Consider the following 25,874-nt stretch of genomic DNA (forward strand, 5'->3'; position numbering starts at 1 on the left):
CCTCCCAGGCCCAGAGCTAGCTGACTGTGTATGAGCCTGGGAGAATGTGTCTCCTCCACAGTGGCTCCCAGAGGTTCCACACACTCTCTGAAGCTCCTTCTCCCACACTGCACCTACTCCTTGAGGCTGAACTGGTCACAGACAAACTGGGACCCAGCACAGTCCGGCAGTTCTCAAAATGAGGTCCTCAGGCCACAGTGCGTGAGAACTTGCTTGGCTGTTTGTTAAATGCTAATTCTTGGGCCCCATCAGAGCTGCTGCATCGAAACCTGGGGGTAAAACCCAATATTCTGCATTTCTTATCAAACTCTTTGGGTGATAACTAAGTGTCTGAAGAGGTGACTATTTCCTGACAGAAGGACCCAAAGAGGGAAGCAGGACATAGGTAGGCAGACAGACACAGGGCCCTGTGCCTCAAGACACCTGTTTATTGGGGACACGACTCTGCAATAGGGATGACAGGAATCGTACCAAAAATAGCGACGTCTACAGGGCCCCTGATGGGGCTAGAAGGGTACAGTGCCCCCCACCCTCACCCCTTGTACAAAAATAAACTCTCACGCCTATGGACCAGCAAAGACTGGCAGAGTGGCTCCTCAACAGGGACACAAACCTTCTCTGCCAGCCCAGGGACCCCGTTCTTTGACCCTCACCTCTGCCACTTCTAAGGCACTGTGACTCCCTTGGGCTGGGTGGGTACCGCCAGCCCACCCTCCTACGCCCGCCGCCCCTTCCACCTCTGGTCCGCCTGGGGCTGGGATATGGGTCCCACGCTGCCCCCTGCTGGCTTCTCTACCCAACTACCTCTAGCGCTCCCCCGCTCCGGCGGGGTAAGCTCACTAAGCTAATTGCCCCTGAGGGCCCACTACCGTTCTTGCCCCCCCAGCCCTGCCTCTCCGGGTCTGGACAGCCCGGAGCCCTCCTCCCCTTCCTGCGAAGGACTGGGAGGGGTCTCTCCTGATGGTACTCGGGCATAGGGCGGGGACGCATCAGCCTGGGGTGGCCGGCGGCCCCTAGCCCGGCGGCTGTGGTGCACTTGAAGGTGCAAGGCCATGAGCTCTGGGGCTCCAGTGGCGAACGGGCAGAAGAGGCAGCGGTGGAGGGCACCCCCAGGCCCGGCCTCGCCTCCCGGCCCTGCCCGCAAGGACAGGTCCAGGGGTTCGGCCTCACCGCCTCGCCCGTTGCGCAGGGTCCTCCCAGGGCTGGCGGGCTTCCGACGGGACCCCGGCCCAGCACCGCTAGAAGGAGGCCGGGGACTTGAGGCGCCCTCCACCCAGGTCGCAGGCTGCGGAGACGGCTTGGCTCCAGATTGCGGGGCCGAACCCCGCTGGGAAGGAGGCGGTGGCTCCGGGGGTGGCCCGGGGCCGGCCCCGCTCCTCTGCTCCCGGTGGTGGCGCTGTAGGTGATACTTGAGCGAGCCGGACTGGGTGCCCGCGTAGTCGCAGTGCGGACACTTGTAGGGCCGCTCGCCTGGGGAGAGTGGGTGCGATAGGGTCACGGGGTCACGATGACTGCACGCACCCACCCGAATTTCGCCCAATTTACAGACCTCATTCTCAGAACCAAGAAAGGGCACTGCGTCTCCCACCCACTTTGACTTAATAAAGGAGCGTTTCCCAAGTGATCTCATCCAGCCAAACTGAAGGCTTCGGAACAAACTTCACCTCCTAGTGTTTCGGTAGCCCTCACCTTTCTGCCCGCCCCCAGTCCCCTCTCCACGCCGGAGGCTGCCTCCCTCACCTGTGTGCACTCGCAGATGCACTTTGAGGTGATGTGCTGAGCGGAAAGATTTTCCGCAGAAAGGACAATCCTTGCCGGTGGCGCCCCGGCCCCCTTCAGGCCGGGTCCCTCCAACCAACAGCCCATTCTCTTCTGCAACACATACATTAAGAGGAAGTCAGGGGGGCCCACACCCTGTCCAGGTGCCGCGCACCCACCCCACACCCACCCCATAGGGCTGCTTCCCCTCGGGGTCCAGGAGGAAACAGAAAGTCTGAGGGGTTAGATTTGTTGTGACTAAAGAGTTAAGTGTTCTCAAATGATGGCAAAGCCTCCAGGAAAACAAAACAAAACAAAACAAAAAAACTCAGGAGAAATTAAACGTAAGTTCTTTTAACAAGGAAGCTACGAGGGAGTGGCGGCGTAAGAGTCAGAGGAGGACGCGGCGTACCCGGAGAGCGGAGGGTACCTACATACCCTGCGTGGCGGTCGATCTTGCCTGGGCCCCAGCAGCAGAGGCAGAGTGCCCCGGTCCCTCACCCGGGCGCGGGTGCAGGGAAGCCAGAGAGCCCAGCGACCTGCCCCGGGCCCAGGTTTCCTCCTCGGCCTCCACCACCTCCTCTTCTTCCTCAGGCTCCTCCGCACGGTGCCGGCGAGCCCGGGCCGGGAGAGCAGAGGACAGCGGGCGGAAGCCTCCGAAGCTGCGGCCGGGCCCGGGCTCAGCACCCTCGCCGTTGGGCCGGCCCTCGCCAGCTCGCAGGCTCAGGTAGCCCAAGAGGCTCGGGGGCTCACGGCGCTCGGCCGGGGTGGGAGCCGGGGCCAAGAGGAGCGCTGGGCCCAACGGCTCATAGGCCAGCAGGCCGAGGTCAGGAGGCTGGGGGGCGCGGGCAGGCCCGGAGGCAGGCCCCGGGGCACGCAGTGGGCCCAGCTTGCTGGCGTGCACCTTCATGTGGTTCTTAAGGAACCAGGGCTCCTTGAAGCAGCGGCCGCACACCGGACACGCATGATCGAAGGAGGCCTTGTGCTTACGCATGTGGCCCTTGAGAAACCAAGACTGTGTAAAGCTCTGGCCGCACACTTGGCAGCGGAACTCCGGAGGCGCTGGGGGCTCCTCGGGAGCGGCAGGAGCTGGGGTCGGGGTTGCCTCACGTTCGGGCTCCGGCTCCGGCTCCGGCTGGGGGACTGATCTGGGTTCGGGCTGGGGTGGAGGCTGAGGCTGAGGCGGAGGCGCAGCGGAGGTGGCCGCCAGGGGACGCTCGGGAGCCCCGTGGGCCGTCAGGCTGTGGTGCAGCAGCTCCTCCTCCTGGCTGGAGCCGAAACTGCACAGGCCGCACTTCCAGGGCCTATGCAGGATGTGCAGGTGGCGTTCGCGCTCCGCCGAGGTGCGAAACTTGCCTTTGCAGTAGGGGCAACGGAAGGCGGAAGATGAAGGAGCCTGGGGCCGCGCCAGACCCTCAGTGGCAGGGGTGGCCTGCATGCCCCCTGAGCTTCGGGCTCTCCCCAGTCGGGCCTCGCGTAGTAGCGCGCGCTCTTCCAACTCCAGCAACAGGCGTGCAGCAGGACTACGTGGGCGCTCGGGCTGGTGTGTGCGCAGGTGCGAGCGCAGCAGAGCCCGCTGCGCCGCGCGGTGGCCGCAGTGAGGGCACTGGAAGGCCTGGGCGCCCGGGTGCGCCCGCAGGTGCAAAGCAAGGATAGAGTTGAAGCGGAAGCGCTTCCCGCATACAGGGCAGGGGAAGCGCCGTTCGCCTGCACGACTCTCAGACCAGCTCACCGCTCCCATCCCGAGCGACCCTGCGCTCACGGCTGGCCCGTTGGAGTATCGCTGCAGATCCAGCTCGCCGTCGAAAGCCGGCGGCGACGGCGCTAAGTGGCCGCTCGGGGCGCGGGGACGTGAGCCCTGTGGAGAAAGATCTGCGTAGAGCAAAGGGTGAAGGTAGAGCTGTAAAGGAAGCAAGGGCGTCGCCTCGAGGGCCAGAAGGACAACACGAGGGAAGGTGGGCTGGGGCCTGAACTAGGAACACAGGGTGCTACTCACCTCGGGAAGATGGGGTGGGGGGAGGTGTATGGGAATCGAGATGTCAGGGCCAAGGAGTTAACTTCTAATAATGGGAGGTCAAAGAGAGAGAGAGGTAGGCAGGAGAGGGAGTATACAGTTGTAGGTACTTGTAGGTTGAAGCCAGAGCTTCACTCACCTCCATGGACCCCCTTCACATTCTTTGGTTCTGGGAAGTGCTGGGAAGAGGAGGAAAAGCTGCTAATGAAGGCAACAGGTGCTGTGGAGCTAAAGCAAGAGACAGATTTGGAGGAAAAGATGAGCCCTAGTTTTCAGCAGTAAAGTCACTCCCTACCCCCAGACTCTCAGCATTCTGTATTCCCAAAACCAATCCATTCTCCCTACTTGCTTCTTGAGGCACGAAGGGGCTGCTATACTCAAAAACTGTACCTCTTGATTTGCCAAGCCTACAAGCCTCCCAGATAATCCAGATTTCTTCCCCAAATTCTATATTTTAAATGCATGGTCCAGAACAACCACAGCTACCACCCCACCCCCTGGCGGTGGGGAAGACCATCACAATATGCCCCTCTCCCATGTAGGTTGGGCTATGCAGTGTGGTGAGCAAATGAGGTGGGCTTGCCATGCTCCCCATTTATCCAAGTGGGACCAGTTGCTCTGAGATCCCTAACTGAGCAGCCAGCCAAACATCCTTCCAGGTTCCACAGTGCTTCCTTCTGCCCTTACCCTGTCTTTCTGTCTTTCCCCCCTCATTCTCCCTCCCTCCGCCTGGATTCCTGATCCATTCATTTCCATTCATTACAGAGACTCATTCATGCATGGGAGAGAAACACCTCCCAGCAGCAGAGTCTGAAGACAGACAGAGGGGGAGGGGCATGAAGGGGGAGGGAGCCAGAGGGAGAGGGAATGAAGAGAGAGTTGGGGGAGGAGTGGAAGTTAAGGGACACAGCTAGCCTGGGGAAGGGGCTAAAAACTGCAAATACCGTATAGGATTCATCCCCTTGTTTCAAACCTTGGAGCCTGCAGTATGATGGGGCATCTGAGCCCCTTTGTCCAGGGCTGTTCCGAGGCAGGCTTTCCTCCTCTCTGCAGGGGAGAGGCTCCCTCACACAAGAGGAGGATTACACTGGCTCTGAGCTCAAGAGGCTGGAGTGAGGGACGGGGGGCGGGGCTGGGCCATCTGCACAGATAGGGACTCAGCACATGCTCTGAGCAGGAAAGGGTTAAAATTCTCTAGGCTAAAATTCCCTAGGCCTGGGACTTGCAGAGCTCCAGTGCTGGGGAAGGAGAAGATCATTGAGAGGAAGAGGATAGGGGTTGGGGTGGGGGGGGCGGGTGCTGATCCTAAGCTGCAGAGGAGTTTAGCATGAGGACTTAGAAGAAACCCCAGAATCAAGATTCATGGAAACAGACCTGGGAGGATGACCAGAAGTCATCTAGTCTACCTTTCTGCCTCATATAGAATAGTATCTGGTCAAGGCTAAATGAATGTGGGTCTAACCTTTTTTTTTTTTTTTTTTTGCCTAAGAAAGGATATTTGAGATATAAAGAACTTCCTTACAATAGGCATCACAAAACTGAAATGGGTTACTGAGAAAGAAAAAGATGCAAGCATTACTTTGCCTAAGGATCTTTAATAGAAAAGAACTGGGCCAGGAGTCAACCTGCCTGTCAGCAGAGAGAAAAGGCTCTGGAGGTCCAAGGCTTCTTTAATTTTTGACATTTAGTGGACGTGGTAAAACTCCATGAAGGGGCAGGTACCTGTTACATGTGGAATCTGGGCTACAGGATTATTATTAGCAGATGATTAATTAACAAAGTGTCCTTGTCCAAGGGTCACTAGACGACCTCCACTACCACTTAATATGTGTATTTCTGTAGCTTCAAATTAGGGCACCCACTCTCATCCTCTGGATCCTTTCCTGGGACTAAGAGCCTAGCCAGGCTTACTGAATAGTGTCACAAAAGGTGAATTAGAATAGGACTGAAGGGTACAAGGCTATTGTAGGCCTAGTCTGAACATTGATAACCCTACAACCTTTACTAAATCACTTAACCTCCCAGTTTACTCATCAGTAAAATAAGGGGATTGGACTAATTTATAGTGTTAGTCCCTTCCTGCTCAAAAAAAGTTTGTGATTCTAAGTCATAGGACTCTTTTGGACCCCAGAGAGATGTTAAAACAAATGGTCATCCCTTCAGTACCATGGAGAGTGCAGTGGGCTACCACAGAAGCCACTTGGGCCACCTCAGTACCATAGATAGAGCTATGAGGTGCTAGAGGGGCTGTTTGCCATTTTAGCATCGCAGATACAACACAGAAAAGCTAGAGCATTTTTTTTCGTTCCTATCTGAAAACCATAGAAAAAAACCCAGTGGTACCAGAGGGATTATTTTGGCCTTTTAGATGTCACTGAAAATAGAAAGAGCTAATAGAAAATAGATGTAACTAGAAGAATTTTAATTAGCTATAAGGAGCATCCTGACAGTTACAGTTTGTACATCCTGGAATGAGTTACTGAGGCATCATATTTGGGTCCATCACATTCTGTTGCTCTCCTGGGGATTCCCGGAACATCCTGGTGTACAGCCAATCTGGTATATTCAGAGGAAGCAGATGGTGGAGGCGTGGGGCGGGGGGGCTGGGAATACTGCATGGTCATAGCTGACTAACCTATGGGCACATACTCTCATTCTGAGAAGATTCTAGGGCCCCTAAAACTGTCTGTAGGATAGCAAGCAAAATCTCTTAGGAAGCTGGCCTCATATCTGAGGCAAGAAGAGTCAGAAAAGGGCAAAGCTTCCTATCCCAAAACAAAACAACAATAAACCACTTTGCACATAGCAGTTTCCAGAACAGAAATAGAGTGATATACAAGAAGGCCCAAACTGAAGCTGAATTCCCCAGCACGGAAAGTTTCCCCAGAAGGTGGCCTAAAATCAACAAAACTCACTGAGATACCTTCTTAGGCCCAATGAAGATCTGAATCATCTCCATATCAAACCAGGTTCCAGACACCTGATCCCATGATTTTTTTCTCAGTAGGGGAAAGAACTGACAGGGACTGGGATACTATGAACTGCCTTGGAACCGAGGTCATGCATATATTGCCCCTGGACAATAATCACAGAGTTTTCTATAGTCAGGCCTTAAACACCATCCTCGAGACTTGGCCAGACAGCAGCACTGACCTACTTTCCACCCCCACTGGGAATCAGGGGTTATCTTGCCCTTATTTGGATTCTATAAGGATGCGGGGCCAGGGATAGATATCAGAAACCTTTCAAAAGCAATAGGCCAATTATCCTTACATGCTGGGGCAGCTGGTAGGGAAGTGGGTGTGGACTACTAAACCTTACTCAGTAGAGAAGGATGGAATGGTTGGTGAAAAGACTTAGAAACAACAAGGACAGGTACATAGAAGTATTTGCTAAATGGACCACAAAGACTGTCCCTCAAGTCTTGTGATTCAAAAGTTTTTAGGGTCAAAGTGTAAGGAGCAAGGGTTCAGGACTTCTGGGGTCCAGTTGTAACTGCCTCTGGTCACCTCTAACACGATGGTTTTCCCTCTTGAGAATCCTACACCTCCCAAATCTGCTAACAATTATGATTACCACTGCACTAGATGGGGTTAAAAGGAAAGGGAGCTTCTAGGGCGGTCTACATTCAAAAGACTACCTTGATCACACAGACACACCAGTAGTTCACTTTTATGATCTCCTCTCCATGGCCCTCTGAACCTCACTGCTCAGATAGCTCCTCCTAACCCGCTCCACTCTGCAGCTCACCAGCCTTTTTAGACTGAGATCTTGGTAAAGCCTCCTTCCCTCTGTCCTCACTCTCCTGAGTTAGGGACATGGAACCTCAGCCATGGACTTCAAAGGTACAGCAGGAGGCGAGAGGAAGGCACACCTGCTCACCTGCTGCCATCCCACCATGGGGAATCTTATCCCAGAGGCATGTCCTAACGCAACCCCGATTTTGATTTTGAAAGTTCTGGAAGACCTGGGTTTGGGAAAGAGGGGCATGTAGCCAGCCCTAAGTCCCTTTAAGTGGAGCTGACCCTAGAAAAGTCAGTCTTAGCACCCACGTGAGCCTCGGTCCTCAGACTGGGAGGTAGGGGCGATCAAGGGAGCCTCTGGGAAAATCCCCCTCCCAGAAATAGATTGCTAAGTAGGGTAGGACCTGCTATCCTGCCGGAGAGGTTTTTCCAGCAGCACCCCAGACCCCTCCCCAGGAAGATAAGCCAGAAGGATGATGGGGGGCAGGGTTGGGAGATAGGGAGGCCAAGGCTCAGCTACCCCCGGCCAGGAGAACAAAAGCTGAGTTACAGCCGCCTCCGCTGCTGCCGCGGGCCGAGCTCTTTGTGACACTTTGTTTGGGACGCAAAGAGGGAAGCACCCCCCATCCTTTCCCCTCCCCCGCCACCCCGTGCTCCCAGAGAGTTTGGGCTCCTTCCCCCTCCCCCACCAGCCCTACCTGGGCCGGGGGTTGGGGGGTGTACATCCACTCAGGCTCGCGGCTCTGCCGCCCCTCACCCCCAGGTCCCTCGCGCCCTGCCTTCGGGCCCCTACAAAGACACCCGCCACCTCCCCCGCCACATCCCCCCCGTTGGCCCTTCCCTTTGGTGTCTGCTCCCCCAGCTCTTCCACCTGGCCCCCCCTCCCTTGGGGCCCCCCAGCTCTCCAGGCTTCCGAGGCCGCCACCCCCACCCCGCCCCCCCAGGAGCTCTGGGCGAAGTTTGCTTGGGGCCGAGCCGGCGCCCCTCCCCCGCCCCCGCCCCCTGCACCTGCTCCGAGCCGGGCGCGCTGAGCGGGCCCCCCCTCCGGGAGGGGGGAGGGGGCCGGGGGCGGGGGCCGGGTGGCGGACGGGGGGGCCCGGGAGTGGGGGGAGCGGCTACTCACGAGCCCCGGGCGGGCGGCGGCGGAGCGGGCGGCGGCGGCGGCGGCGGCGGGCGGCGGGCGGCGGGCCGGCGGCGCGGGCGTCAGCGTTACGTGGGGCCGGGGGAGATGCGCCGGGCCCCGGCCCCCCCGCCCCCGGCCCGGCCCCCGCCCCCTCCCCGGTCCCCCGCCCCCGGCCCTGGCCCGCATTGTGTGCGGCGGGAGGCGGCCCGGCCATTAGCATGCGGGGGGCGGCGCGGCGGGGCTGGGAGCCGCGCGGGAGCCGGGCTCTGGCTCCGGGGACAGGGAGCTGGGGACCCCGGGAGCCGCGAGAGGCGGCCGCCAGGGGCGGGGTGCGGGCGGTTTGGAGACGGGGGGCGCTGTCGGAGGGAGGGAGGAAGGGAGGGAGCGGGGGTGGGGCGCACAGAGGATTCCAACTGGAGACTGGAAGAGATTTTGAAAGGTCATCTCGTCCTTCCCCCAGCCTCCAAGCAGCACTGCCCCTCCCTCCCTAAACCCGGACATACCAGGGAAGGAGTTGGCTCTGCCGCTCTTTCTGCCCCAACATGCACAGACTCGGGAAGTTCTTCCTGGGGTTTTATCTCAAAGCCTCTCCCTTACAATTTCTGTCTCTCTTTTGGGGGAGGAGGAGGGGCGATTATAGAGATAGTTAATGTCGGCCGTATAAGAAACATTATTAAAGTTACTCTTCGGTCCTTTCCGTTCTTGATAAACAATTCCTGCGCCTTCCTCTCGAATTCTATTTTCCATTCCTCAAGTCACTTTAATGGCTCTTCAATACAACAAATATTTACTGAGTGCTTACTAAGTGCCAGGCACTGGGCTCAGCGCTGTGAGGGATGAGAAAGAAGTGGTACCTTCCTTCCAGGCGATTGTAGTCTAGACTACAAACTGGTAAGTAGTATACTCAGATTTAGTCAATATTTACTGAATGCCTGTTCACCTATCTAATAGTATATAATCTTTCCAATAACCCTCTATAATTAAATTAGCCCCCATTTACAAGTAAGAAAAATGAGGCTTCAGGAAGTCTGTTTCCCCAGTGGCCTGCAGGCTCGGGGATCCTCAGTGCAAGCCCAACATCTCACATCGCCACCAAATAAAATCAATGCACGTGGGAATTGAGGAGGAGTAGACACACAGCAGTTTTCTGGATCTCTTTAAAACGTGACTCCCACTCCCCGGGAAAGAAAAGAGTAGATACAATGACCCGCCGATGTTGGCACAGCACTGATGGGGCAGGAGTGGCTTACAAAAGATCACTTGCCTCCTAGGACCCTGCCTCCCTCCTCGTACTAACTTCTAGAGTCTTCTGGCGCAGTCTCCTCTTGTCGTCAACAACAAGAAATAATAATAGTGATGATGATCATAGCCACTAACATTGAGCACTTGTGTACCAGGTACTGGGCTAAGCTCTCTTCCATGCTGAAAGCAACCCCTTGAGACTGGTATTATTAACTTCCTTTTATAGATAAGGGAACACAGAGATTAAGCAACTTGCCAAGGGCACCTAGGTAGATCTGGGATTTGTTTTGATCTATAGAGTATATTTGGGCCCAGCTGGTTCTGCTCCCGACTGTAGAAATGTGTCCCCAGCTTCCTTCTGAATAACACTTTTAGTGTACGGGCATCAGACTTATCAGTGTGACCTCATCAGCACCACTAATAGTTATTAAACACCCACCCTGAATCAACAACTCTTCACAGTCATATTGTTAGCCCCCTTTTATCAGTGAATAAACTGAGGTGCGAATAGGTAGAAAAACATATCTATCAGGACACACACAGTGGCCCACACCTGTAATCCCAGCAGTTTGGGAGGCCAAGCAGGGAGGATGGCTTGAGCCCAGGAGTTTGAGACCAGCTTAGGCAACATTGTGAGACGACCCTGTCTCTACAAAAAATTTAAAAATTAGCCAGGCATGGTGGCATGTGCCTGTGATCCCAGCTACTTGGGAGACTGAGGCAGGATGATTATTTGTGCTCAGAAGGTGTTGGCTACAGTGAGCCATGATCATGCCACTGCACTCCAGCCTGGGTGACAGTGAGCCCCTGTCTCAATAATATAATAATAATAATAATAATGTATCCAAGATCACACAGATGGAGAAGCAGCAGAGCTAAGATTCCAGCTCAGGTCTGTCTGGCTATGAGGCACCTTCTCTCTCAAAAATATTAATTGTTGCAATAGCATCCTTCCCAAGACTCACTATTTGAGGACCGTGAGATAGATAGATAGATAGATAGATAGATAATGTCCAGTTGCAGGTTATCATTGAATCAAAAACAATCCCCACCATAAACAGGGTCCCCCCCATCCACTGAGTCAGTGTTCAGTTCAGAGTAAAACCTTCAAGAAAGAAGGAAGGGAGACTGTCCAGAAAGTGAGAGGCAAGAAAGCCACTGGAATTCAACCTTACCTGGTCTGGGGGCAAAGCTGCAAGTAGTAATGACAGGGGACCGATCCAGACAGAAAGTAGGATCTCTAGGGAAGGACAAATAATTTGAGGAGGAAGCCAAAGAAAGGAGTAAGATCATATGGAAATGAGGGGGAATTGAGGTCCAGAGTGATAGTGTCCATGGGGATGAGGTAAGTGAAACCAGAAAAGGAACCCAGGATGGGCAGAAATGAGGGTAATGAGACATGGGAACAGAATGAGGTCGGCCTAGACATCTTGTGGAGTGAACTGAGGCCGGTATCTACCCAGGGCCACTCCCTAGATCCTTAGGCCTTCATATAAACCTTTGCCCCACCACACCCCATCCCTGACAGCCTTTCTCTGCCAGGACAAGTTTGTCGTCTGCTCTGAGCTATCAAGCCCCTTAGGAGACCTAGGACCCAGCTGGGTCCCATCCCTTTGGAGTAGCTGCTTCAGACTAGGTAGGTGTGAGGACCTGGACCTCAAATCCCTGGATATTGGGAGTGGGCAGAGGTGTAGCTGAAAGATACATTGTTGCATGTCCTGTCTCCTAATAGACAGAACCTATAACACATTTTTCCCAGCCTAGGAAGCACCTAATTCTTGTGGGCAAAGGAGCCATGGAAGATAGAGCTGGTGAGCAAGAGCAGGAGAGACACAGCCTTCGTCTGGAAAAGCTACAACACTGGGCAAGGCACAGGCAGAGTGGGCACCTCTTGGTGCTAGCGGTGAGGCCAGGCTACCCCATCCCAGGTCTCAGCATGTCCACTTCTACCCAATTCAATTCCATCCATCCATCCATCCATGTTAAGTGAGCACCTACCATGTGCCAGAAACTGAGCTAGGTTCTGAATGGGAGGAGGGTAGAGGAAAACATAGAAATAAACAAGGCAAGACCCTTAATCTCCCAAGTAGCTTCCATCTTGTGGGGGAAAACATACAGGTAAGTAACTAAACTACAATATGAGGCAGAAAAAATTAAATGATACTTAATTTTTAATGATCACGTCCTTGCTCTGGGTTGACTGCTTTCCTCCACCCTGCATTCAATCCCATTTCCTGATCTCTAAAGAGGTAGGAGTTATGAGAAGGGAGGGAATCCCTGACAGTTCCTCCCCAATTACCCTACCCTTACCCCCAGGTGAGCCAGCTATGGCTGGCAGTGGTTGTGGTGCCCCTTGCTGTCTCAGTCGCCTGCCTGAACTCTGATTGTCACATGGCCACAGCGCTGCCTCTTGGGCCTGGAGCCTCAGTAAGACCCACCACAAGGGAGGGTGGAAGGTCCCAGGGCCCCTTCCTAACGGGACCAGAGCTCAACACTTGCCCTTCTCACCATTCAGGGTCTCCTCACTGGGACTGTCACTCTGGAGCTTCGCAGAGCACCCCGCCTCTGGAAGGTGAGAGGGAAGAAAACACAGCACTGTCCTCCCACTCCCTAAAACAGACACCTACAACCCTCAGCCTAGGAAGTAAGTGGCTAAGTGTTGACTCATTCTCTCAGCTGTCACCACTGACTGGCCTCAATGACTGAGGAGGAAAGCAAAACAGTTAGAGGGCTTATGGCCCTGTTTGGAGGCTGAGAAGCAGAAGCTGAGTTTTGTCTTCAGCTAGGCTGCAAGTGGGGATTGAGGTTGGAATGACTCCCCTAGGCTGGGCAGGGCTGAGCTGGCTCACTGGCAGGTGCGGGCCATGATGATATTCAACACCTTCAACTTGATCTTGGGTTTCATCGTGGTGGTGGTCGAGGTGATGAAGACAGCCTTGGGGCCTGCCCCAACTGCCTCCTCCCAGGTACTGGTCAATGAAGGAGAAGGTGGGAGGATAAGGAGGCAAGAGGAGGTGGGAAGGGAAAAGGGCAGGGGCAAACAGGTGCGGGGACCCTGCATTCTCAGCCCTGTCTACCTGCAGCATGCCGGCTTGCTGGTGCTGGAACTCAGTGCTGAGGCCTTCACCCTAGGGGGAGTGCTGGTCTCAGTGCACGCCCTATTCTTGCTGAGCCAGAGGAAACCAGGATGCTGCAGGAGCCAGAGTCTGCACTATCAAGAGCTGCAGGAGGTATGGGGGAAGGGAAGAAAGCACGAATAGCTAGCTGCCAACTAATTTTTCCACTGGCTATCCTGGTCAGTGGCACTTAAGGGAAAACAATGGGGCAGGAGAGAAAAGAAGAGGTCCTAGAATGAAACTGATTGGCTTTCTCTGGCTTTGAACATTTCTCCCCTAATGGTGGGTAAGAGGGAATTGGGAATCCAAATGATTGAGGTTAAAAGAGTGGGAAAGCATTAGGAAGCTGCCTAAATATTGGCAGGACTATGGGAAACAGGATAAAAAATTGGGCAGGAGGAAGCAGTTGTTTCTGTCTGGGGTTTCTCCTTTCTCACCTCTACAATTTGCTCACACCTGTCTCTGGTTTTCAGGGCTTCTCTGAGTTGGAAGAGGTTCCTGGTTTGGAGAATGGTCCCACGGTGGCCAGCACAGGAGCAAATGAGAGGGCGGGACAGCGGGAACAGACACGTGCTGCTCTCCTTCCACCCTGAGAGAATGCTCTCCAGACATTCCTGCATCCCACCCCACCAAACTCAGAAGCTTGCTGGGATCCTTCGAGTCCAATACGAAGTCCGGGAGTGCCTTCAGTTTTCACTCAGAGCAGGCCCTTTTTTCGTTCCTTCCTTGTTAGGGGAAGATACACCTGGACGAGAATATATTCTCACCTCACCACCCTGAAAAGCTGCTTTCTCCCTTCCATCCATATCCTCTCTTCCTGTCACCTCCCCATACAGCTTCACATTTGCCTCATCGCACTTTTCTTTTCTGTCCACCTTTCATAATCCCATCCACTCCAAATCCCGGACCCTGCACACGCCAACTCCCTGAATCCAATTCAGGAGTGCCCCAGTTCCCCTTTCGATCCATCTCCTTTCTACTGTAGCGGAGACTACAAGTCCCAGGATGCCCCGCTAGCCCGTGACCGGCTAGGAAATAAAGAGCCTTCTCTCCGCGGTAGGGGCGCTGTTGGATGTGCTGAGTGACGCGAGGCGGGGAAGTCGGGGCCTAGCCTGGCGCTTTCTCGGACGCGACCACTGGCCCCGCGTTCGGGGAGGAGCCGGGCGGGCGGTCCTGCACTGGCGTGCCGCTCCCCCAGCCACTGCAATAGAGAGCTGGATCTGGGTCCCCAGCCCTGCGCTGGCAGCTTCAGAGACTGGCGAGGGCTCGGAGCTGACGCTTGGCAGAGCTGGGGCTTCCCAGATGCTGTCGCCGCACCCCCTCGCAGGAGGGCCCAGGTCCGAAGTCCTGAGACTTGGAGCGCGCGCGAGAAAGGGGTTGGAGATGATGAGTCAGAAGCGCGGGGCCTTTCTCGTCCCCTCCCCTAGGGCCTGGGCGCTGAAGATGGACAGGCTTGCTGGGCAGGCGGGTAGATAGGGCAGGCAGAGGGAGGGACGTTGCGACCCGCGTCTCTCCCTAACGCTTTCCCGCCTCTTGCGAGCACGCCGGTGTAACGAGCCCGCGCTGCCGCCACTCTTTATCTCCAACGCGGGAGCGGGACTGCGCAGGCTTGGCCTCTGGGCTGACCCGCCGACCTTTGATCTCGGCTGCGGTCGGGTTGCTGAAGTTCTGGCTGCGTTCACCCCCACCGTTTACGACCTTTGCAAGTGTGCAAAGATGACAGGCTCGCTTGGGCTTGGGAAAAGCCCGGGAGAACTGGGAGTCCCACTAGCAGCAGCAGCTGGGCAGCTTGCTGGCCGCTAGAAACTAGAAATTGACCACAGCTGGAGTACCAAGAGAACTCACCCCAAATTCACATAGTGCCCGGGATGGCTGTTCGCCTCACACTCATTTTTGTTCCCACTTGAGAAGGCTTCTTTCCCTAGAGAATGCTGCTTCTCCCGGCCTAGCCAGGGCCAGGCACCAGTGAGGATTGAGCGCGGCCTGGCTGCCTTGCCTTGACATTGCAGTGGCGTCCGCTGCAGCTCTTTTCTGTTTGTGACACCTTGGAAGAGTGGTAATAATCTTCCTATGACAAGGTTAAGTGTGAGTACTAGTGGGTGGGGACAGTTCTGGGATCAGGCTCTGGAATGGAGAAAAGATCTAGGCCTTCTGCATTTCTTCCTCTCCCCCAGTCTAATTGCCAGAATAATGGAGAGCTCATGTGTGCAGGGCCGAGGAAACAATATTTTTCTTGAAAGTCAGAAGGTGGTGGTAGATGAGGAAGCTGAGGGAAGAAAATTAACAATTTGTTCTGTTTTCCAGGTTTTAGTGATGTGATCAGATTAGATATTGCATTCTAGTTCCAGAGAAGCTTGATGACCATGGAAATTAACCTCTATCAGTCAGATTAAGCTAGGCTCTGCTGTGGTAAATGCCAAACCACAGTGGCTTAAAACCACAAAGGTTTATTTCTCATACTACGTGTCCAAAGTAGGCTGGCAAGGGGTTCTGTTCATTGCAAATGTTTCCTCCCAAGCTCATGGAGCGCCACCATTTTGAGATCCTACCCTGTCCCTATGAAGGTTAAGGTTACCCGCCCTGCCCCCCCGCCTCAGAATGTGAAGTAAGCATGAAGAATTGTTCATGGACTCTTAAATGCTGCCCTGAAGTGATACATTCATGTCACTTCCACCCATGCAATGGCCAAAGCAAGTCATATAGCCACACCCAACTTAAGGAAGGCCGGAAGGGCAATGCCTGCAAGGAGAGGGGAAGCAGAAATACTTCATTAAAAGAAACATAGTTGGGCGGGCTCGGTGGTTCAGGCCTGTAATCCCAGCACTTTGGGAGACCAAGACGGGTGGATCACCTGAGGTCAGGAGTTCGAGACCAGCTTGACCAACATGGTGGCCGTGTCTATTAAAAATACAAAAATTAGGCCGGCATGGTGGTGGGTGCCTGTAATCCCAGCTACTCGGGAGTTTGAGGCAGGAGAATTGCTTGAACCCAGGAGGCAGAGGTTGCAGTGAGCCAAGATCGCACCACTGCACTCCAGCCTGGGAGACAAAGCGAGACTCTGTCTCAAAAAGAAAAAAAGAAATGGAATTAATAATTTGTGGTGATTTTTGAACAGCTTAGCAGTTGAAATTTATCTGTTCCAGCAGTTATGCCCATACCTACTTCTTTGGTTTGGTTTCATGAACCCCTAAGTTCTTACTAGAAATTTTTCCTCAAAAAAATAATAGGACTGGGACTCAGGAAACCTAGATTCTAATTTTGTTGCTTGGGCAAGTCAAACCTCTCTGAACTACATTTTGTGCACTTGGAGGTTATGGTAATAATATTTATTCTGTCTACCTTACTGGAGTATCAAGGCTAAAATAAAATCACACAAGGAAAAGTACTTTAAAACTATAAACCACTTCAGGGGTTGAAAATAAATTGCCTGCAGAGGTAAGAAGTAGTTTAAATGATAATTTCTTGAAACTCAAGAGCCAGTTCAGCTATAGTTCTTCAATCATCAGTCTGCATTAGATAAACATAGTAGGAATTCAGGTTTTGGATATATGTTACAGTTCATGTAGACCTTGCAAAGTCCAAGAGTCTTAGATTAAATATTAAATTCTTAAAACCTTTCTGATAAAACCTTTTTCATCATATCCCTCTAGGGCATTGGTTCTCAGAGAAAGGTCATTTTGTTCCCCAGAGGATATTTTGCAAGGTCTGGAGACATATTTGTTAGTCACAACTGAGGAGTGGGGGAGGAGGGAATATGTAACAATGGAAGGCGCAGTAGATGAGAAGTCAGATTTGGGATTTAGTTCCAGTGCTGCTAATGCCGCTTTCCTGTGCATTATCCTCTGCCAGCTGCAAGCAAAGACTATTTGAGACTTGTCCTGTGTTCCTCATTATTCCCCCTCCACACTGCCTATTGCCACAGTCCCGGGCTGCTCCACGACAGCGTTCTGCTTTGCTGCAGTGATTCCCAGCAACCACTGTATCTGCCTCTTTCTTCATCAGTTTGGCAGCCTCTGTGGAGGTCACTCATTTTACTTGAATGGGAACTTCACTGAAAGAAGAAACTGACAAGGTTTCTGCTGACGTCAGTTTTTAAAGGCCGTGACCCCTATCTATTCTTTTAAACATTAAAGAAATCCAGTTCATGATATGTGGCTTCATATGCAGCTGTGGCACATTGGTGGTCGGGAAATTCTCCATGTGAATACATTTTACCCTCATTTCTTTGAAATTCTGTCATTTATTCTGGCTTTTAATACGTGATTATAGACAACTGACAGTATTTCACAAATGAACTCTTTTCCGTTTCTGAATCTGCCTTTTGGCAAGATGGCTCAGGTTTTGTGTCCAGGGATGTGTCCTCTGCTGCCATCTCGTGGCCTCTTGGCTGCCCAGGTTGAGGTCTCACAAAGTGCCTTTCCTAAGGTAATGGCATTTGGCAGTGGCTTAGTTGGGGAAACACTCTCCTCTCCATGGTGTGGGGCGCTCCCCAAGTTCCTCCTCTGCAATGGGCCCCTGAGGGCAGCAGCACACTCGGCCTGGCTGGAAACCTGGGCCTCACAATGAGGCAGGAGGCGGAGGGCCCCTCCTGGTCTTCTGCAAACCCTTGGGCCTCTGTGTCTGTTATGCAGTCCTGGCCAGGAGCCACCAAATTCAGTGAACCCAACTACCCAGGGGTAATTGAAGCTGACCGCGCCTGCTCGGCCTGAAGAATGCAGTCTCTTGCCCCTTGCCACCTGGGACTGGGATGCTCTTAATTTCAGTAAGAAATGAAGAGTCTCCCATCAGGTTTCTGGATTCTAGGCCCACACAAAATGGGTCTAGACAAGAAAACAGAAGGGTGTGTTGCTCTGCGTCCACACCCTTCATCCTGGCGGGCCCAGCCAGTGCTGCCTCAAATTTGACATTTGATTAATGGACTGGCGGGACAGTGGCAGTGGTGTTCTCGCTGAGTCACTGTGTTTCCTATAAATATGACAGGATCTATGTACTACAGTGATCAGAGGTCCATCTCCAGGGAACTGGGAATGTGAGATACTGCCCTGACCTGGGCTGCTGCTGTTGGTGACTAAGCAGTGAGCACAGGAGGGAAGGCAGGAAAATGTTTTTAGTTGCTATTTTTTTCATTGTGATAACATGTATGTATACACACACACACACACACACATATGTATATATATAAACTATATATATACCTATATAGTTAAAATCTTCCCATTGCTAACAAATTCATACAACTTTCCCCTAGTTGTTAGCCCCCTCTCCTGACTCCACCCAGCTCCCATAACCCCTAATCCCAGCCTTCTCAAAAAAAAAGGAGGAAGAGAGAAGGAGGGGAAGGAGAAAGGAAAGGAGGAGGAGGTGGAAGAAGAAGAAGACTGCTTTTGGTGTTTGCTTTAACCTGATGTCCCCATTATAATAATTCAGAAGGAAAGGCCTGCTCATATAATTTCCTAGGGCCTCAGGCCAGAGACAGCCATACTTACAGGTAAATTGCTACTAGGCTGGCTTGTCCTTAAAATTCAGATGCCATTTACTATCATCTTCTGTTTCTTTTATGTTTTTCCTTGTTTGCCTATTTTTTTTTCTGACTTATTTCATTTATATTTTGTGTTGCCTATTTTTCTTGGTTCCACTTAGCATCTGAATCTTTGGTTTATTTTTCTTATCAGAATCTTTTCCTAATTTCTGTCCAGAGTTAATGAATTTTCTTTGTTGATTCTTGACAGTTTTCCCTTGCCATCCATAAAGTTTTCTTGCTTTTACCCAAGTCCAAACTACTAAAATATAATTTTATTTGCTTTGCCTCGTTATATGCTCTCTTTATATATAAAGAAAATGCTATGTGCTCGCTCTTATTCCTTTTTGGAGAGAGGGTCTGGCTCTGTTGCCCCAGGCTGGAGTGCAGTAGCGCGACCTTGGCTCACAACCTCCGCGTCCTGGGCTCAAGCCATCTTCCCACTTCAGCCTCCCAAGTAGCTGGGACTACAGATGTATGCCACTACATCTGGTTAATTTTTGTATTTTTTGTAGAGAAGAGGTTTCACCATGTTGCCCAGGCTGGTCTCCAACTCCTGAGCTCAAGCAATCCACCCAACCAAGCCTCCCAAAGTGCTGGAATTATAGGCATGAACCACCGCGCCCGGCCCACTCTTATTCTTTATGTAAAGCTAAAGTCATAGCACAGGAGAAAGAGAATTTATGCTTTTATAAGCCTCAAAGATAATTATGATGAAAAGAAATTGTTCTTTGCGTAACTAAGAAGTGAAACTGGGTCCAGTGGTTACTTGTTATAGAGAGGCCAATTTTAGACTGAAAAATAGAAACTGAACACCTTTCAAAAGATGAAATGCTTTCAAGTTGGGTTCTCAGCCTGTGGATATGTTAGAGCTGTTTTGTGCAATAAGCTTTCTCATGCAATGACAGGTTATTGAAGCAAATATTCAAATATCAGCTGAGTGGTTGAATTAGATGACTTTTAATTTCTCTGCCAACACTCAGATTACATTGGCTTTTCAGCCGTGATGATGTTTTTTAATTGACCCATCCATACTCTCCAATGTCTGGCCCTGGACAAAATTGTAAAATAAGATGCTGGTATTCCTCTAGTCCCTAGAACTGAATGTATCCATCTTGGCACCATTGATATTTGGGCCAGGTAATTCTTTTTTATGGAAGACTGGTGCATTGTAGAATGCTAAGCAGCAACCTTGGGCCCTACCTACTTGATGTCGGTAGCACCCCTCCCTCCAGTTGTGACAACCAAAAATATCTCTACACATTGCCAGATGTCTCCTGGGAAGCAAAATTACTTCTTTCTCTGAAAAACAATGCCTTAGAAGGATATGATAAGAAAGGTTTTAAGAACTTAATGTCTAATTTCTCAAGATCTTTGTATTTAAAAAGACCTGCGAAGATCTACCATAACCAAACAGCACATCCAAAATCTGAATTCCTGCCCTAGCTTTTGCTCCCTACCCCATTTTTCTGAATTTTCTGTGTTGTATTATTGTAACCACATCAGGCCAATCTGGTTCAACTTTTATGTAGCAAAGTTGTAAGTTATTTCTCGGTTGCCATGGACCCCAGGTTGAAAGTCATGTAACCTGAGCATGCCCAGATGAACACATGTTCTACCACAGGGGAAACCTGAGTACTCAGACCAAGAAGGGTGGGGAGGACTGAATTGAGAAGCAGACACCGCATAGCAGGATCTAGAATCCAATCAGATGAGCTCTGGCATCACCCCATGGCAGGATCCAGTCATATCATGCCTCCTGGCATCATGTCATTGCAAAATGCAATCAGATCACACCTCATTACCCTATGCTTATAAAATCCAACCCAACCCCCAGCTCAGAGAGACAGGTTTGAGCATTTCTTCCTATCTCCTTGGCAGTTAAATCATGTTGCTTCTCTGCTTAAATGCTTTTCGGTCCTCCCCATTGCCCACAAGCTTAAGTCCAAGCATTTTAAAATGGTGCATGGACCTCTGTGATTTGGCTCCTGCCCACTCTTCGGCGTCATCTCCCATGTCCCCTCTCTTGCACTTCATGATTTGGTGATAGCAGTTTGAGGGAGGTAGCACTGATATTTTTTTTTTCCTTACCAGAGCTTTCTATATCTGTTATTTCAGTCTCAGAGTACATTCAGCATAGTGCTGCATTAGGACAGCATACAAAGGGATCAGTGTCACTTCCCAACTCTGTTAACTCTTCCAATGAAGACACGCAGGGATAATGGTCTTTTAACATACCTGGCAATTTTAAAGTTTTACGTTGACATTGAGAACATCTCACTGGTATTTAAAACTTGAGCTCTTTAAATGTATAATTTGTTTAATCAAATTGTACCTTCTTTTTTACACTTTGCACGTATGTCATAGTAAATACATTATATTTAATTAAGCAACTTGCCCTAGTTTCTGTATTGGGGATTTTAACATCATTGGTTGGATCTTTTGTTTTGTCATCTTGCTATTTTTCAGAATCTTGAAATAGCACGTTTCCATGATGTCTGTTCTCTTCAGTGCCTGTGGAAGCATACAAAAAATATGATGTCTATTCCCCATTTCTGGTTTTCCTGACTCTGAATTAACAGTTGTATCTTCAGTGTTGACTTCTTGGACTTGTTCCTTGGTTGCACAAGCCTCCTCAATATTTTCTCCAAAACTGACATTTTCTTAACTCTTTATTGGTAGAATATCTACAATTGTGTGTCGCATCTCTTCAATAGGTTGAGCCCCTGCCAGAATGGCCTTCTCATAGATTGCGAGAATACTTTCAATAGGACTTGGGGTTGGTTCAGTATGTGCAAGACATATTCAATATTTTACAAGATTTTTGGCATCTGGAATATTTTTAATCAGATCGTTCAGTGTGACCGGTATTTCTTCTTCTGGGCATCCTTCATTAATTAGGTTTAGGCATTCAGAAAATGTGTTGCTTACCTTTTCAGTAAATAATTTTTGTTCATCTTCTGCCATGGTAGTCCAAAAGGACCCAACTGGTTTTTCATTTTGTTCTTAAGGTTCATACTAGGTAACTATTCAGTTAGGAGGCCTTTTCAGCACTCTTTCTTTGCCAGCTTTCCACTCATTCAGATGAGCTTTTCTCTCTTCTGAGTTTTCTTTGGATTGAGTTGATCTACTATCAGCAGTTGGTTTTGCTATAGTATATCTTCACTGGTCAATAGGTTTTGATTTTTCTATCAGTTTGGCATTAGAAGATGAAGCACAAGTGGGAGCAGTGGCTCACACCTGTAATCCCAGGACTTTGGGAGGCTGAGGTAGGAGGATCCCTTGAGACCAGGAGTTCAAGACCAGCCCGGCCAATATAATGAGACCCTGTCTGTAAAAAAATAGTTGTTTTTTTTTTTTTTTTTTGAAATGGAGTTTCACTCTTGTTGCCCAGTCTGGAGTGCAATGGCGCAATCTCAGCTCACGGCAACTTCCACCTCCCAGGTTTAAGCAATTCTCCTGCCTCAGCTTCCCAAGTAGCTGGGATTTCAGGCTCCTGACACCATGCCCGGCTAATTTTTGTATTTTTAGTAGAGATGGGGTTTCGTCATGTTGGCCAAGCTGGTCCCGAACTCCTGACCTCAGATGATCCGCCCACCTCGGCCTCCCAAAGTGCTCGGATTATAGGTGTGAGCCACCGTGCCTGGCTTAAAAAATAATTTTTTAAAACAGTAAGATGAAGCAGGCCTGGCTACGATTTCACATGCTATTTTCCTTTTTCTTTTTTCCTTTTTAAAACTTTCTTTATTTTGGCAACCACTTGTCCAAAAGATCAGATGCACAATCTTCTTGATTGTGCCTTATCTCTTTTCTATGTCCTGAGAGGAACTGGTTTTGACCCTAGATAACACTGTTTTTGATTGTAATAATTCTTTTCTATGAGACCTTTTCCTGATTGTAAACAAGGCTGAGATTCTACCGATGCCTTCTTTCACAGTGTCCTAGGTATTATTGGATGACTTCTAATAAGAGATCACACAAACTTAGCACTACATTTGGTGTACCCCAAGTTACATTTAGTGTAACCCAGGGTCCTTGCACACACTGTGAACAAGTACACACTGTTGCACCTTGAGTTTTTGTTGTTTCAAAAAGTTCCAGGAAGAAGCAAAACAAAACCCATTCGATCCAGAGATGCCCTCTGAATTGGAGATGAATTTGGCAAACTCCCCACATTACCATACAAAAAGTCCCACCCAAGGAGGAGTATTTTTGCCACTTTCTATACATGTGATACATGAAGAAGCATGATTGATGACTGTACTCCACCTCTACATACGATGACTCAGCTAAGCAGCCCAATACAAGCCCTGTTTTTAGCTTTGTTCCGAGAGGAACTGCTTTGGGAATTATCCCCAGTATTCTCCTTCTTTGTTGCAAGTAATGAAATCCCCTTGTTCAATTTTCCTTGGTTGTGGTCATTGGACTGTCACTGGCCAAGCGACCAGCTCACCCATTGTGTGGTAACAGTAGCAGTTATATTTGAGACTCTATTACTCTTCACTGTTACGCTGCTGGTGTTTATAAGCTGAGGCTCTGTTGCTTTAGGAATAGTAATTGAAAATTTCTTTGTTGCTGCAGAACTCTCATCTTTGACTTGTAGAGGTTTTCTAAATGAATTAAACTTAGACTGAACAATTTGGCCTCAATAAGACTCTATCACAGACTTCTTGGGTGTGTCAGCCTCTTGATTTTGTTTTTCTGCAACCATTTGTTTCTGTGTACTATTATTGTTAGGGTGAAATGTCTTACATTAATGTCATATGTTGACATTGGGGGTCGTCTTCAGTTGGTAACAACTTCAGGGTTTGATTATTATCCTCAAATTTATGTGTGACAATTACTATAGTTGAATTGGTCAGTTCATTAGAAGGTTTTAAAGGAATACAATTTTTACCACCATTGTATTATTTTTGCTTCTCATGAGTCTGTTGACATTTTCTTTACCAGCCATTTCTCACTGAAGTTTCAAAATATTTCTCTCTTCTTGGAACTGGTCCTCAAATGTCACCACTCTCTGGCCTCTATTGAGGTTACATAGCTATGGTAGCCAACTTACAGATTCCAGCCCAGGTCCTTATCATTCTCAGATGCAAAAAGCCTGGGCACTATCTGATTTTCCTGTTTGTATCAAAAAATGTTTTTCTTCTTAACAGATGTTTCTTGAGTCTTTGTCTTATTCGCTCTTTGAACATGAATTGGGCCTTGGAGGCCACTGCAGGTCTTGGGACGTGGCTTGGGTATTTGTCACAGCCTAAGGTGAGGGGATGCATCTCCAGCTTTGACTGCAGATGTAGGACTCCTTCAGGCCACAACCAGTGAACACCGCCTAATTTTTTTTCTTGTGTAGTGAAAATCACAATTCAATATTGGGTTCCACCCATTTTGCTTTGACTCACACTGTTTCCTTAGTGCTACTCAGCAATTAGTGAAATGGTCTCTGGTACTGCACAAAATATGAAATGCTTCAAGAATTTGCATGTCATCCTTGCTCACAGGCCCTGCTAATCTTCTCTGTATTGTTTCAATGTTAGTATATGTGCTACTGAAGCAAGCACTAAATTATTAATTAATATGTATGACAGACTCCTCCATCTCATCCGTGCAATTCATTATCTCCCTCTCCCTCCTTTTTTTTTTTTTTTTTTTTGGTTCGTTTTGATTATCCCAAGGATGATGATGATGACAACACTGACTCAGTGATGGGCTGGGTGAGGGTCAGGGCTGTTTGTTGCACACATTAGTGAGATGTCAATAAAAAAACTGTTCCCGGAACAAACTGAGGGTTGGGCTGCTATTTCTCCGGGACTGATAATGAGATGCAGAAGAACTGAGGAGGAAGAGAGTTGTTTGTTTGTTTGTTTGTTTGTTTGTTTGTTGAGACAGAGTCTCAGTCTGTCACCCAGGCTGGAGTGCACTGGCATGATCTTGGCTCACTGCAACTTCCGCCTCCCAGGTTCAAGCAATTCTCCCGCCGCTAGGATTACAGGTGCCCACCACACCCAGCCAATTTTTTTTTGTATTTTTAATAGAGACAGGGTTTCACCATGTTGGCCAGGCTGGTCTTGAACTCCTGACCTCAGGTGATCCACCCACTTAGGCCTCCCAAAGTGCTGGGATTACAGGCGTGAGCCACCTTGCCTGGCCAGTGGAAGAGAGTTTTATTTCTGTAACCAGTTACAGGGAGAAGGCCTGGAAATTATTGCCAGACCAACTCAAAATTATAGAGTTTTCCAGAGCTTATATACCTTCTAAGCTATATGTCTATGTGTAAGTGTGCATTTGTCTAAAGACACAAGTGATTTACTTCTTTTAATCTATAACTAAAGTCTGAGTCCTGAAGACATTTTCTCTGAAACCTCAGTAAATTAGATTACTTAATCTAAATGGGTCCAGGTCTTGGGGTGATTACCCTTATCTTGTCTCCTGCTGAATCACGGAGGTTTGGGGAGTTTCTTCAGACCCCCAGTGAAACTTCTTTAATCCTAAATGGGTCCTGTTAAGAATTCCTTCACTATTTTGTCATGCTTTAAGGCCCAGGAAAGGCCTAGGCAAAACTCTTGATGGGCTTTTGTTACATTCCAGCCTTTGTATAAGGGCACTGGCTTTTTTTAGTTTATAACATTTAACTAAACCAATCAGTCAGTACTGAAACAGTTGTGATGGAGGCCTGCATTAGTGAGACCTGGCCTGCCACAAACAAAACCACTAGCGGGAAGTCAAAGTCATATGATGTCAAAATAACTGAGTCAAAAATTCTTACTTTAGCATATATATTTCTTACTTCCATGCCTTATTTAGGCTGTTGTATCCAGTCCTAGCCCCACACCTGTCCTTCAGGACTCCCTCTGCTCAGTACTCACCCACTTTGGGAAGCTTCCCTTGGCCTCTGCGGCCATCATCATGATTATGGTCTTCAATGCTCTCTTAGTACTCTATACACAGGCTATACTTAAAAAAAAAAAATTATTTTTCTGTTGCCCAGGCTGGAGTGCAGTGGCATGATCTCAGCTCACTGCGACCTCTGCCTCCCAGGTTCAAGCAATTCTCTTGCCTCAGCCTTCCAAGTAGCTGGGATTATGGGTGCATGCCACCACACTTGGCTAATTTTTGTATTTTTAGTAGAGACAGGGTTTCACCATGTTGGCCAGGCTGGCCTCGAACTCCTGACCTCAGGTGATCCTCGGCCTCCCAAAGTGCTGGGATTACAGGTGGGAGCCACCACGCCCAGCAAAAATTTTAAACTTTTTATGCAAAAAAAAAGAAATCACAATAATGGTAAAGTTCAAATGAAAAGTTGAGGAAGGAGGGATGACAGAGAATAACATATAGCTAAAAGATTGTTAGTATTAGTATTGAA

General features: G+C 49.8%; 2 protein-coding genes, 1 non-coding gene and 1 pseudogene across 13 annotated transcripts; 1 reads left to right on the forward strand and 3 right to left on the reverse strand.

The window, feature by feature from the left end:
* Positions 1–406: 406 nt before the first annotated feature.
* On the reverse strand, positions 407–14,065 carry ZNF219 (zinc finger protein 219). 10 transcript variants are annotated; one of them, XM_008963205.4, is made up of 5 exons: positions 13,453–14,065; positions 3,912–4,000; positions 2,197–3,630; positions 1,741–1,872; positions 407–1,470 (listed from the first exon to the last, which is right to left on the reverse strand). In XM_008963205.4, the coding sequence occupies exons 1-5, from the start codon at positions 13,614–13,616 to the stop codon at positions 866–868; spliced, it is 2,424 nt and encodes an 807-aa protein (XP_008961453.1). In that variant the 5' UTR covers positions 13,617–14,065; the 3' UTR covers positions 407–865. The 10 variants fall into 10 exon arrangements, with proteins under 10 accessions (XP_008961453.1, XP_008961466.1, XP_057155662.1 ...); XM_008963218.5 differs by having other exon boundaries at positions 2,197–3,616; positions 13,434–13,571; XM_057299679.1 differs by having other exon boundaries at positions 2,197–3,616; positions 13,453–13,470.
* TMEM253 (transmembrane protein 253) lies at positions 9,359–13,605 on the forward strand. Of its 2 annotated transcripts, XM_063596458.1 has the most exons (8): positions 9,359–9,529; positions 9,910–10,035; positions 11,423–11,516; positions 11,640–11,783; positions 12,197–12,307; positions 12,396–12,452; positions 12,736–12,846; positions 12,948–13,080. In XM_063596458.1, exons 4-8 carry the CDS (start codon positions 11,676–11,678, stop codon positions 12,996–12,998), a joined length of 438 nt encoding a protein of 145 aa, XP_063452528.1. In that variant the 5' UTR covers positions 9,359–9,529; positions 9,910–10,035; positions 11,423–11,516; positions 11,640–11,675; the 3' UTR covers positions 12,999–13,080. The 2 variants fall into 2 exon arrangements, 1 of the variants encoding a protein (XP_063452528.1); XR_004666085.2 differs by lacking the exons at positions 9,359–9,529; positions 9,910–10,035; positions 11,423–11,516; ... (2 more) ...; positions 12,396–12,452; positions 12,948–13,080 and adding an exon at positions 13,470–13,605 and having other exon boundaries at positions 12,468–12,846.
* A 446-nt stretch (positions 14,066–14,511) lies between the features above and the next one.
* LOC103784876 (cytoskeleton-associated protein 2-like) lies at positions 14,512–25,419 on the reverse strand (annotated as a pseudogene).
* Positions 23,966–24,072, reverse strand: LOC112437149 (U6 spliceosomal RNA). Its single transcript, XR_003025798.1, has one exon. It is a non-coding gene; the product is annotated as a U6 spliceosomal RNA (small nuclear RNA).
* Positions 25,420–25,874: the final 455 nt, after the last annotated feature.

This window comes from Pan paniscus, chromosome 15, assembly GCF_029289425.2.
Source record: "Pan paniscus chromosome 15, NHGRI_mPanPan1-v2.0_pri, whole genome shotgun sequence".
NCBI classification, from domain to species: domain Eukaryota; kingdom Metazoa; phylum Chordata; class Mammalia; order Primates; family Hominidae; genus Pan; species Pan paniscus.

Bases quoted from the DNA above. Each gene is read 5' to 3' on its own strand.
- TMEM253 (XM_063596458.1), top strand. From the start codon at position 11,676: ATGGAAGATAGAGCTGGTGAGCAAGAGCAGGAGAGACACAGCCTTCGT. The intron at 12,453-12,735 runs GTGAGAGGGAAG...GCTCACTGGCAG, and splicing joins GAGCACCCCGCCTCTGGAAG to GTGCGGGCCATGATGATATT. The intron at 12,847-12,947 runs GTACTGGTCAAT...CTGCATTCTCAG, and splicing joins CCCCAACTGCCTCCTCCCAG to CCCTGTCTACCTGCAGCATG.
- ZNF219 (XM_008963205.4), bottom strand. From the start codon at position 13,616: ATGCAGGAATGTCTGGAGAGCATTCTCTCAGGGTGGAAGGAGAGCAGC. The intron at 4,001-13,452 runs GTGTGAGCAAAT...CTCTTGCTTTAG, and splicing joins GCCCTGAAAACCAGAGACAG to CTCCACAGCACCTGTTGCCT. The intron at 1,873-2,196 runs GTATGTAGGTAC...TATGTGTTGCAG, and splicing joins AAGATCGACCGCCACGCAGG to AAGAGAATGGGCTGTTGGTT.